This window comes from Mustela nigripes, chromosome 14, assembly GCF_022355385.1.
Source record: "Mustela nigripes isolate SB6536 chromosome 14, MUSNIG.SB6536, whole genome shotgun sequence".
Classification (NCBI taxonomy): Eukaryota; Metazoa; Chordata; class Mammalia; order Carnivora; family Mustelidae; genus Mustela; species Mustela nigripes.
In genome coordinates, this window is record NC_081570.1 from 97,313,968 (window position 1) to 97,326,686 (window position 12,719).

The window sequence follows — 12,719 nt, forward strand, 5'->3', positions numbered from 1 at the left end:
GGGTGGGGTTATGGACATTGGGGAGGGTATGTGCTATGGTGAGTGCTGTGAAGTGTGTAAACCTGGCGATTCAAAGACCTGTACCCCTGGGGATAAAAATATATGTTTATAAAAAATAAAAAAAAATTTTTAAAAATTAAATGGTAAAATTTACCTGTTGGGGGGGGAGAAAAAAAAATTCATTACGTTCCTACTTGCCTCTGATGACAGAGGCATAAAGGTTTCTGTAGGTACGTGTTCTCCAACTTTTGAACCATGGATGTAGAGATAGAAGACAGAACAGAAATAATGAGATAACATTGGAAGTACAAAATGTTGAGGTGGCCAGGCCAGTAAGAACATATCCGTAGTTGTTAGCGTAAAGCAATTATGAAGGGCCTTGGTGTCAGGCTTAAGTTGTGGTTGTTCTTATTGTTGTAAAGTGCTAGTCAACCCACTGGTCCCCAGAACTCTTGTCTCAGCTTGTGGGAATTCTTCCTCACTTTCTAAGAACCAGCTATACTGGATTTCTCTCCCTTCCTGTAAGCACTGTGTTCTTTCCCACCACGAGTAAGTGTCTTTGTATGTCCCATTCCCTCGACTCCCCTCCTCCCCTTTTTTTTTTGCCCAGCTAGCTCCTGTTTATCCTTCAGGATTCAGCTCCACTGTAACTTACTTAGTGACATTGTCTTCCCGGGCTGCCCTGACTTAGAATCTAAATTGTGGATTCCCACAGTGCTCTATGCTAATCTTCCCTAATGCTCTTGTGTTTGAAATGTCTTCTTCAATATTCATTTAACCTGCGAGGCTTCAGGTTTCATTTGGGTGAGCTCTCATTCCCTGCTTTAGCCCCAGGTGCCTACTACCCAGGACTCGGTGCAGCCTTGTTTATATGGTAGTTGCAGCTGTTTCAAGGTAGGGCAGGGGCTTACTGAGAGAGTTCATGTAAGCTCCCGTTCTCATAATAAGCTTATGCAAGAGAAGAAGTTCATCAAAAGATATAGATAGACAGATGGACAGGTGGGGGCCGGGCATTTAGCACAGTACTCCAGGACAGGTTCTGGAGCTAGGCTGACTGGGTTCAGATCCCAGGTCTTCTACCTTTAATGATGTCACCTTGGCCAAGTTACTTAACCTCTTTATACCTCAGCCCCTTCTCTCTAAAGTGGGAACAATAATAACACCAACCTCAAAGGTTTTCATGGAGTGAAAGCACATAGCATGTAGTATATATAATAACATTTCTAAAATAAGTCCTAGGGATCTCTATTTCCTATACTCTTCTCATTCCTACATCTTCCCCCTAAGAAAAGCAGAAGGGTTTGGGTGGTTTTTTTTTTTTTTTTCCTGCTTGGACTAGTTATTTCCAGTGGTGCTAGAACACAGTAGGTATGAATGGTTAATTTAGCCTTATTTTACATTTCAGGACAGCCAGATACCATTTTGTGAATATATTTAAAAGTATTAATAAATAAAGAACAGAATTTAAGGAATTAGCATATAAACTATAATTAAACCTACTTTTAAAGACTTACAGAGCATGCTGCCTCAATGAAAATTTATTTTAGTGTTTTGATAGTCAAAATCAGTTTCATTGCTTAAGAAACAGTTTAGGATAAAGTTGTATATGGACTACTATAAAGTGCTTTATCATGTAAGTATTCTCTTGTAAAATTTTGTGTATTCAACGATGGAGAGGGTCAAATGAAAATCATAAATACAAAATTCAACTGATTCACTCACTTTGTGTGCTAGATACTAGAACTAACTCTATAAAAACAAATCATGGCTTGGTGCTCAGCTGACAAACATGTATGTCCAACAACTGTAGAAGGTAATTTTGGGGGCACCTGGGTGGCTTAGTCAGTTAAGCATCTGCCTTTCTCTTGAGTCATGATTCCAGGGTCCTGGGATCAGTCCCTCCATCAGGCTCCTTGCTCTGTGGGGAGCCTGCTTCTCCCCCTTCCTCTGCCCTCCCAGCACACCTATGTGCGTGCTTTCTCTCTCAGAATACATAAATAAGAAATCTTTTTTAAAAATAACTTTGAATAACTTCTGTGTCATAGATTATATTTTACTGTGAAATGTGTAGGTTGACTTTCTAGAGAAGTCCTTTTTTTATTTTTATTTTTATTTTTATTTTTTTTTTTTTTTTTTTTTAAAGATTTTATTTATTTATTTGACAGAGAGAAATCACAAGTAGACAGAGAGGCAGGCAGAGAGAGAGAGAGGGAAGCAGGCTCCCTGCCAAGCAGAGAGCCCGATGCGGGACTCGATCCCAGGACCCTGAGATCATGACCTGAGCCGAAGGCAGCGGCTTAACCCACTGAGCCACCCAGGCGCCCCGAGAAGTCCTTTTTTTAAAAGATTTTATTTATTTGTTTGACAGAGAGAGAACACAAGTAGGCAGAGCGTCAGGCAGAGGGAGAGGGAGAGGGAGAAGCAGGTTCTCTGCTGAGCAGGGAACCCTATCCAGGTCTCAGTTCCAAGATGCTGGGACCATGACCTGAGCTGAAGGCAGATGCTTTAACCGACTGAGCCACCCAGGTGTCCTGAGAAGACTTGTTCAAATACCATTAACAGTTTCACAAACAAGTAGACTACCATTTGATTTATTTTGTTTTAGGGGCATCCCACCTTAACCAAGGAGTTAAACTTCTGTATATCCTCTTACCACTTTCATGCAGCTTTCTCTTACTACTGTAGAGCTCAAGAGGTGGAAGAAGCACTAAAATACACCTCTAGGGCTAATGGGAAAGGACTAATGAGTAACATTCATTGTGTTGAGCTAGTTAGATTGAACAGTTTATTGGGGAAGGTCACTAGGCTGTCCTATAGTAAGGAAGAGAACTAGGACATGGTTATACCCGTACTTTTTTGCTGTTGAGGACAACTGATTTTTAAAAGTTTATCACATCTCTAGGTGTGGTTCCGAGACTAGAGATTGTTTTTTTTTAAGATTTTAATTATTTATTTGAGAGAGAGAGAGAACGCATAGAGGAGGGGAGAGGGAGAGGGAGAAGCAGGCTTCGTGCTGGGCAGGAAACCTGACGCCAGGCTTTATCCCAGGATCTAGGGATCCTGACTCTGAGCTGAAGGCAGACACTTCACTGACTGAGCCACCCATGCTCCCCAAGACTAGAGATGTCTTAAAGAAAAGTTATATAAGGAAATGCTTTATGGGAACACAGAAAGCTCTAAGCAGCTCACATTTTTTTTAAAAAGATGTTTATGATTGGCAAATGGAAGGAGCACATAATCACATTTATACAGAGCTAAGTAGACTGTAGGAAGTGAGCATTTAATGAAACAAGGTGGGATCGGGAGAGAGACAAACCGTAAGAGACTTTTTTTTTTTTAAAGATTTTATTTATTTTATTTGACAGAGAGAGAGAGCACAAGTAGGCAGAGACAGAGGGGGAAGCAGGCTCCCTGCTGAGCAGAGAGCCCGATTCGGGGCTCAATCCCAGGACACTGAGATCATGACCTGAGCCGAAGGCAGCGGCTTAATCCACTGAGCCACCCAGTCGCCCCCCGTAAGAGACTCTTAATCTAGCAAAACAAACTTTGGGTTGTTGGGGGTAGGGGGGTAGGGAGAGAGTGGTTAGGTTATAGACATTTGGCGGGGGTGGGGGGGTGGTATATGCTATGGTGAGTGCTGTGAAGTGTGTAAGCCTGACAATTCACAGACCCGTACCCCTGGGGCAAATGATACATTCATTATATGTTAATAGAAGTAATTAAAAAAAAAAAGAAATGAGCATTTAAGAATTTTCTTCTTTACAGACCAAAGCTCAAAAGGAGCTAAGATACTTCAGAGAGCACAAAATGCTTTTAAGTTTGTGTCTGGAGCAAGAGCAACAGGAAGGAAGAGGTAGGCTTGCTGTCGGAAGATGTTGTTAATATTAGCTGTTTGTAGGCAGAAATCAGACATGTACCATTTTTGCTTGCTTCCATAATCTTGAACTAGCAGAATTACTTTTCAAATAGTAAAAGGAAAACAAACAGCCTGAAATGGGAGAAATTAAATTTTTTAAAAATGAGAAGGTCATAAAAGTTTCATTCAGTTTAAATGAATTTACATTTTCAAAACTCAACTAAACTGCCTCTCAGGAGTTAAAGGCACTGAAGATTTGATCTCAGAGCTATTGTCAATATTCTTTATGAAATTATGGAGAATATGGAAAGTACCAGGAAACTGAAGGGAAACCAATGTTCCAGTTTCCAAAAGGTGTGAAGTTGATCATAAAAACTCAAGTCTATTGCCTTAACTTGAAACTATGGCAAAATTTGAAGAGATTGAACAAATATAAAATATTTTAAGTATTTAAAAAAGAATGGAATGATCACCATGAATCCATGTGAATTCATAAGAACAAGATATGTCAAACTCATCTCATCCCCTGTGCTCAATTTTATAATTAACTACTGGATTAGAGAATAGTAAAGCCATGCGCCATCTTGTCTTTATGAAGTGGTTGGCAAAGTTTCTTAGACTATCCTTATGGAAAAGGCAGTGAAATGTTGACAATGAGACCAGTTTACAACTGGTTGAACGGCTACTCCCATACTGGCACCCCATAGGGTTTATCTAACTTGTAACTGGTATCTCTACACACAGATTCCCCAGAGAGACCTGCTAGTGAATATTAATTTGCATATACTCAGAAAGTATGGATTTGTAATGATGGGTTCTTTTGACTAAGGATTTGTATGTTGAAACTTGAGTATCTGGATTTATTCATATGATTGAGATTTCAATTACAGACTTTTCCCCACCTGAGCTGTTTGTGTAAGATATATTGATCCATTTTTGTGTTTCATGAATAAACTTAATAAATCACTTAGAAGTCAGGGAATAATTTAACACTTAAAGCAAAGGCTGGCTGGGTAAGAATGCTAAATTATGAAGAATCTTTTTCCCTTCCTTGTTTAGCAACAACTGCATTAACCCCAAGTAAATGTTTTTCATACCCTTGAAATGTCAAGTTTCTGTGAAACTCTGCCTAAATAAAAGGCTGACTTTTATATACAACTTGATAATATAGATTTACTCAGCAGTGTTTTTGTGAGTTAACGTTTCTGTTGGCCTTCTAGTAATTCCACAGTCATCTGCCTACTCAGGATATTTGTAGTTTTTGTTTTTTTAAACAAATTCCTTGAAATCCTATCAAAGAGGGAACCATAGTACTATGTCCCCTTACAGAAGGTCTTTGGTTTCTTGAGGCAAGGAAGTCCATGATGACTACAATATCCATTGTATTTTACTGTTAATTATTAATCTGAAAGAAGGCCAACCCTGTATAAGTTGTTAATCTTTTATAATTGACATTTCACTGCTGTTTGTAATATTTTGTCCTCATCCTTGAAGATGTGTGATGACTTCTTTGAATGACTTGCACATTTGAAATAAAATATCACATTCATGAAATTGTCCCTTACCCTGTTCTTGGCAACTATGCATTTCATCACTGCATCCAGAACCCCAGCAAGGGGTGGTAATTGAGAGTGAGCGCAGTTCCAGCCCAGGTAATCCTAGGTACCATTCTTTAAATCTACTTTTTTGCTTTAACTAGCCTCCCAGTCTTAAGATCTTGTAGGCCTTTGAAACAGGAAACGAGGTGTTTTAACTTCATTTCCACTGTAAGAAGCCCCTTTAAGCTGTAACTTGTGATCTATGTCTTTTATTAGGGCTTTGTCTTTAATTATATCTGATTTAATGGCTGTTATTTTAATTGGATTAAAATCCAGTCTGAATTCTTAGCATTATATGGTTACCTCTGTGAGCTATACCATATTTTACAGGAAAGTTTCAAATTAAAACACAAAAGCTGGGTTAGAAAAAAAAAAAGTGTTGACTTGTGCCATCTTCTTGAATTAGAGGCATTATCAAGGCATTATCCTTGAATTAGAGGCATTATATAGAATACACAGATGAAGTAATATTCATGAAAATATGTTGGATAGAGGATTTTTAGATATTGGAGCCAGTACCATATTATTTTAAATGGGAAAAAACAGTGATGCATTCTCTATTTATTCAAGAGCTCTAAACATCCACAAATATCACTAAAACTTTTAAGTACCTATGTAACAACCCATCAAAGCTTTTGTATAATATTTATTACAAAGCATTTGGACTAAATAAACTCATTATTGGGTATGTTTTTGTTCAATAAGAAATGAGACTATATGGTATTCTTTTAATTTAAATTCAGTTTAGTTAACATATACTGCATTATTAGTTTCAGGGGTAGAATTTAGGGATTCATCAGTTGCATGTAACATCTAGTTCTCATTCCATTACGTGCTCTCATTAACACCCATCACCCAGTTACCCCATCCCTCCACCAACCTCCCCTCCAGCAACCCTCAGTTTGTTTCCTACAGTTAAGAGTCTCTTGTAATTTGTCTCTTTCTCTGTTTTCATCTTATTTTATTTTTCCCTCCCTTTCCCTGTGTTCATCTGTTTTTTCTTAAACTCCACATATAAGTGAAATTATGTGGCATTTGTCTTTCTCTGACTGATTTAATTCACTTAGCATAATACCCTCTAGGTCCATCCATGTCATTGCAAATGGCAAGATTCCATTCTTTTTGATGGCTGAGTCATATTCCTGTGTGTGTGTGTGTGTGTGTGTGTGTGTGTGTGTGTGTGTCTACACACTACATCTTCTTATCCATTCCTCTGTTGATGGATATCTGGGCTCTTTCCATGGTTTCGGACATTGCTGCTATAAACATTGGGGTACAGGTGCCCCTTCGAGTTACTATGTTTGCATCCTTTGGATAAAAATACCTAGTATTCAGTTGCTAGGTTATAGGATAGTTCTATTTTTAATTTTTTGATGAGCCTCCATACTGTTTTCCGGAAAGCCTGTACCAGCTTGCATTCCCAACAACAGAGTAAGGATTCCCCTCTCTCCACATCCTCGCCAACATCTGTTGTTTCTTGAGTTGTTAATTTCAGCCATTCTGACTGGTGTGAGGTGGTCTCTCATTGTGGTTTTGATTTGTATTTCCCAGATGTCTAGTGATGTTGAGCATTTTTCATTCGTCTATTGGCCATTTGTATGTCTTCTTGAAGAAATGTCTGTTCATGTCTTCTGCCCATTTTTTGACTTGATTTTTCTTTCTTGTTAAGTTTGATAAATCTTTTTAAAATATTTATTTATTTGACAGACAGAGGTCACAAGTAGGCAGAGAGGCAGGCAGAGAAAGAAGAGGAAGCAGGCTTCCCGCTGGGCAGAGAGCTCGATGTGGGGCTCGATCCTAGGACCCTGAGATCATGACCTGAGCCAAAGGCAGAGGCTTTAACCCACTGAGCCACCCAGGTGCCCCAAGTTTGATAAATTCTTTATAGATTTTAGATACTAGCCCTTTATCCGATAAGTCATTTGTGAATATCTTCTCCCATTCCATAGGTTGCTTTTGACTTTGTTGAATGTTTCCTTTGCTGTGCAAAAGCTTTTTATCCTGATGAAGTCCCAAGAGTTCATTTTTGCTTTTGTTTCCATTGCCTTTGGAGACGTGTCTAACAAGAAATTGTTGTGACTGAGGTCAAACATGTTGTGGCTGTGTCTCCTACAGGATTTTGATGGATTTCCTGTCTCACATTTAGGTCTTTCATCCATTTTGAGTTTATTTTTGTGTGTGGTATAAGAATGTGGTACAGTTTCATTCTTTTGCATGTGGCTGTCCACAATTTTCCCAACACCGTTTGTTGAAGAGACTTTTTTCCATTGGACATTGTTGGAGATTAGTTGACCATAGAGTTGAGGGTCTATTTCTTCGTTCTTGGACTATACAGTATTGGCTTTCTTCTTGGATCACAGAGGGGTCACCCTTCCTCAGGATCTATATTTGGCAAGGCAAAACGGGGACTTTTTGCTTTGTGTTTATTAGTTTAGGATCCGAATGTTATCTCTAAACTTTAGCAGCACCCTGGTTTCCTGCTTGAATTAACATCCTCTCATTTGGTTATGCTTGTTTATACCTGTGAGAGAAGACCAAAAAGTGGGGGGGACTAGAAATGCTACATCATGGAATGATAGTTAAAAGAATGAATTGATCTGTAGTAACCTTTTGGCTTATCTATCCTTGTCATAATTAAGCTGTTCCAGATAAATCAAAGAGTGTATTTTAATTGCCTAGTCGTTTCTTACCCAGTATAGTAATCCATTATGTTGTAGCATTGTCCTTTTGTAACCATGTGAAGTCTTATCTAGTGAACAGTGTTTGGATGGCTTTGGTCTTCACTTAAGTTCAACCCTTACTATAAATTCACGGCTATCAGATTTCTGTAATCCTCTATTTTTCTGCTTAACATGTTTTTGAGACCTCTGATAGTCCTCTTTTTATTTCCCACCCCTCCCCCCCAAAAAAACCCTCTTTCATCCTCTTATTAAATCACCTTGTGTTTAGGAGTCAAGTGAGTGGACAGCAAATGCCTGTGCAGTCAGAGATAGGCAGAAGGATCCAAAGTAGGGTCCATTTGGCCTTTTGGAAGATGGCCATTGTGGGAGGAAGCATGGCTAGTGGGTGGCTAGTGAATGGGTTTGAGTCAGAGAATGACAGAGCTAGACCATGTGGAAGTTTGGATTTTATCCCGAGTGCAAAAAGAAGTCATTGGCAAGGGGGCACTAAACAGAGTGGTGATTATCTGGTTTATGTTCAAAATCTCACCTGGCTTCTGTGTAAGTGGTGGGAGCAGAAGGAGGCAAGAATGAATACAGGGAGACAGATTAGAAGTCTGTTGCAGAATTCGAGATGGGAAATGATGGAGGCTCTGGAAATGGAGAGAAGTGGACATGAGGCATGTTTTGGAGGTAGAACTGACAAAAGTTGCTACTGATTGGATCTGAGGGATAGAAGTGAAAGGAGAAATCAGAAACTTCTGATGACTTACAGCCCTTGGGTCTGTTCTGCTGGATTGATGGTGCTATTATTTGCTAAGACAAGGAAAAGTAGAGCAGAGGAAAAATTGCTGGAGAATGGAATTAAGAGTTCTGTTTTGGCTAGCTGAAATTTGAGGTGCTTGTTTGACTTTCAAATATATCTGCAGTGTATATGAATGAGTTCGATGGCTTTGGAGCCTGGTGGACATAGGTCAGGGATGGAGACATGATAAGAACGTAGAAGTTGTCAGTATATAGATGGCATTTAAAGCCATAAATGGAAATTATCTTGGGTATTTGTCATATTCTCTGATCTATACCTTGTCCCTCCCCTACTGTTGTTAAATTATGCCCACATTAGGTAGTATAGGTACATATTATTAATTATAGTACTCTAATCATTTGTTTTTAGAAAACAATGTTGTTTTTAGCAAAATACTCTGATTTCTTCTTGTCTATAGCTAAATGGTTTAAGGGTATTCAATCACTAACGTCAATATTTAACTGGAGATCTAACAGTTATGTGATGTCTTCTGTGGTTTTTCTCGTAGGCAAAGTCATTAATAAAGATTTGCGACATTACCTGAGTCTTCAGTTTCAGAAAGGATCAATTGACCACAAATTGCAGCAAGTGATCAGAGATAATCTCTACCTGAGAACAATTCCATGTAAGTATGAGACTGAATAAAAGAAGGTAGGGCAACGTATCCTTATTTAACTAATCAAACATGTAGAAGTAATTCAATAGAGTATCTCATGCCAAATTGGGAAGACTGAGTTGGGGCACTGGAAGGAAACGAAAATTGGGTAAGGAAAAAGTTTTCCAAGAACATGCAGGGCTTTTGTTTTTAAAGTAGAAAAACTGGAAGATTCTATGTTGTAACTTTAAAAACAGTCATTAGACTTTAAGAATTTAAGACTATCTATGTATATTCTGCTAACTAAATTTTCTTCTGTAATTCAGTTCCAAATGTTTATTCAATAAGAAAAAATAATAAACTTTTTCACTCTCAGTGCCTCATACACAGAGAACAAACATTTTTGTATTCATTATTAGGACATTGCTAATTTTAAGATCTGCCTCTTCCCCAAAGGAATAAAAGGAGGAAACACAGTACCTTCTCTGTAGTAATCCATGTTGAATTCTTATCTAGATGTTTGTATATCTTTTCCTGTCTCAGTAGTTTTCATAGGACCTGGTTGTTGTTGTGGTTGTAAGGATGCTGTGCATGCATGCGCATACGTGTGTGTGTTAACACGTAACAAGAAACCATGTATGCTTACATTTTGGCTTTAGTTAGCAGAAGTCTGGGGAAGAATAAAAAGCAGTAAAAATAAAAGGTTTTAAAAGGATGTTCTGGTTTTCCTTTTCTATATATTTTGAACTTTGTATAGATAGTAGTTTTTATAATGGCTCTGAAATTCTTAATTTCTTGTTATTTAATTTCTTGTTCTTACACTAAGCCTGCCCAATTACGTTCCTTAAATACCAATCCTTCTGTACTGCCTTAGACCCTCACCCTTTCTTGCTTGAACTTTTTTTTTTTTTTTTAAACAGATAACAATATGTAGGGGCAAAGAATGAGGTGAAAAATCTTGATCCTGGGACAAGTTACTTGATCTTCCTGAACCCCAGACTCCCCATATATAAAATGTGAATAACAAGAGACACCTCTTATGTAGTTCTAAGAATTGAAATGAGAACACGAGTGCAAACCACATGTCCTGGAGTAGGCCCTCAGTGTCGTCTCTTCCCCATTCTAGCTGCTTCCCCACCTCCCATGTCCCCTCGCTCTGGTCTCTTAGTGCATGTGTGACTCTTGTCCATCTCCAGATTATCTTTCAGAGTCTCTCACTGAGTGTAAGTCCAGACTCTTTTACATACTATAAATTTTTTTGGTTTTTGTCTTTAAATCTGACTTCTTATGTATGATTTCCTCCTGTAAATCTACCTGGTCGGATTTCAGAATTGCAACTCCTGCCTTATTTTCTTTGCATTTGCCTGGTGTATCTTTGTCTGTTGTTTTAATCTTTCATCGTTCTGAAGGTCTTTGTTTGCAAATAGTGTTGGACGTTTTAGACAATCTGGAACTTTCTTTATATTTATTGATGTGATCTATGTCTTGAGTCTCCTATTTTGTCATGGTTTTCTATTTTACCTATATACACATCTTTTGTATAAAAAGCCTTCACCACGGGGGCGCCTGGGTGGCTCAGTGGGTTAAAGCCTCTGTCTTCGGCTCGGGTCATGATCCCAGGGTCCTGGGATCGAGCCCCACATTGGGCTCTCTGCTCAGCAGGGAGCCTGCTTCCTCCTCTCTCTCTGCCTGCCTCTCTGCCTACTTGTGATCTGTCAAAAAAAAAAAAAAAAAAGCCTTCACCACGTGCATAGTCCATTTTATTTCCTCTCTACCCTGTTAGAAAGGTTTATATCTTTATTTTAATGGGTACCTTTATAATTCTATTAATACTCTGTTCTTCCTCCCTTCCTTTTTTTGTTTTTGTCCCAACAGTGAACAATATTAAAATTATCTAGTTATTGCTTCTTACTCCTTCCTTCTCTCTCCCATCATCTGACTTGAAATAATTTTTTTACCCCAAAGATAATCAGCAAGCTTATTCCATTTCACATACGCTTTCCTCATTTTCACTTTTTTTTTGATACTTGACCTGTGTCTATATTAACAGAACAAACAGCCATTATGTATCGCACTCTCCCCTTTATTATCATCATTTATTCTTTATTCTGTGGGTAAATACACATCGAATATAACTACCAATCCTTATGTTGTTGTTTCTTCAATAACTGTGGTTTTCTAAAGCTTCTTCTCTTCTAGATTTCCCAGGAAAGAGTCAGAGGATCATCACAGTTGGTCTAAGGCCTTTATGCTTACAAGTTTGTTTGGATGTATATGAAATCCTTGCCTTATATTTTCTTCCTTGACTATCTTAATTCTATTAGTTGATTATCTGATTGTCTTCTGGCATAAAGCGTTGCTCTTTAATGGTCTAAAAACAATCTGATTTTCATTACCTTGTAAGTAACTTGGTATTTTGCCTGCGTGAGGTGTCTCAGGGTAGCATTTTTAGTTTCATAGCTCTAGAGCTCCCTCTTCCCTTGTTAAAACAGCTTAATAAAAACATGGACTTTTGGCTGTACTCTGTACTTTTACTTGGGTCTTCTTATAAATTTACTTGTGATGTCCTAGTTTTGCAGTTTCTCCTCAGTGTGAGGTTTTGAAAGGAGTTACAGTTTATTTGGTTGTCATTCATAAGGTCCAAACAGCTGCAGCCTTTTCAGATCCTAAGAGGACCTATTCACCGAGACACTGAAGTTTCCACAACTCCTCCAAGAATGCAGTGGTATGTCAGTAACAGCATACCAAATGGTCTGTAATTACCATTCTTTACTAAAAGATATCAAATCTTCTTGGAGAAAATTCTGATTCCAGGTCTGGCGCAAGGAAAGAACAAGATGAGCTTGGAACATGTAATTATCCCAGAAAGTATGTAAATGCCTAAAAGACTATGGGGACATATCAGAAGCACATTTTTTTTTTCAAGCCATCTAGAAGGGGTGCCCACTGACAAGATCTGAAACAATTTGAGCAACAAAATTAATAAGAGAAAGAAAGACTTCTACTGTTACTACTCTATTAAAGGGACAAGACTATGATCTCTAATAGAAGTAGAAAGGAGACTGCACACAAAGGAGTCCTATGGTTTCATCAGCCTTCTGCCTGGAGCCATATTCTGGGCCATGTTATAAGGAGGGGAAGCCCAGGGAGAATACAGAGGATTCTGAGTTGAGAAGGCAGAAGTCTGAGTTCAAGAAGTCTGAGG

General features: G+C 38.5%; 1 protein-coding gene across 2 annotated transcripts in view; it reads left to right on the forward strand.

The window, feature by feature from the left end:
* Nucleotides 1-12,719, forward strand: part of MAGI3 (membrane associated guanylate kinase, WW and PDZ domain containing 3) — a 238,322-nt gene that overhangs the window by 132,846 nt on the left and 92,757 nt on the right. For both annotated transcript variants that reach the window (XM_059375780.1, XM_059375779.1), the window contains exon 2: nucleotides 9,428-9,544. In XM_059375780.1, the coding sequence (XP_059231763.1) occupies nucleotides 9,428-9,544 (117 nt within the window). The remainder of the gene's footprint in view (nucleotides 1-9,427; nucleotides 9,545-12,719) is intronic.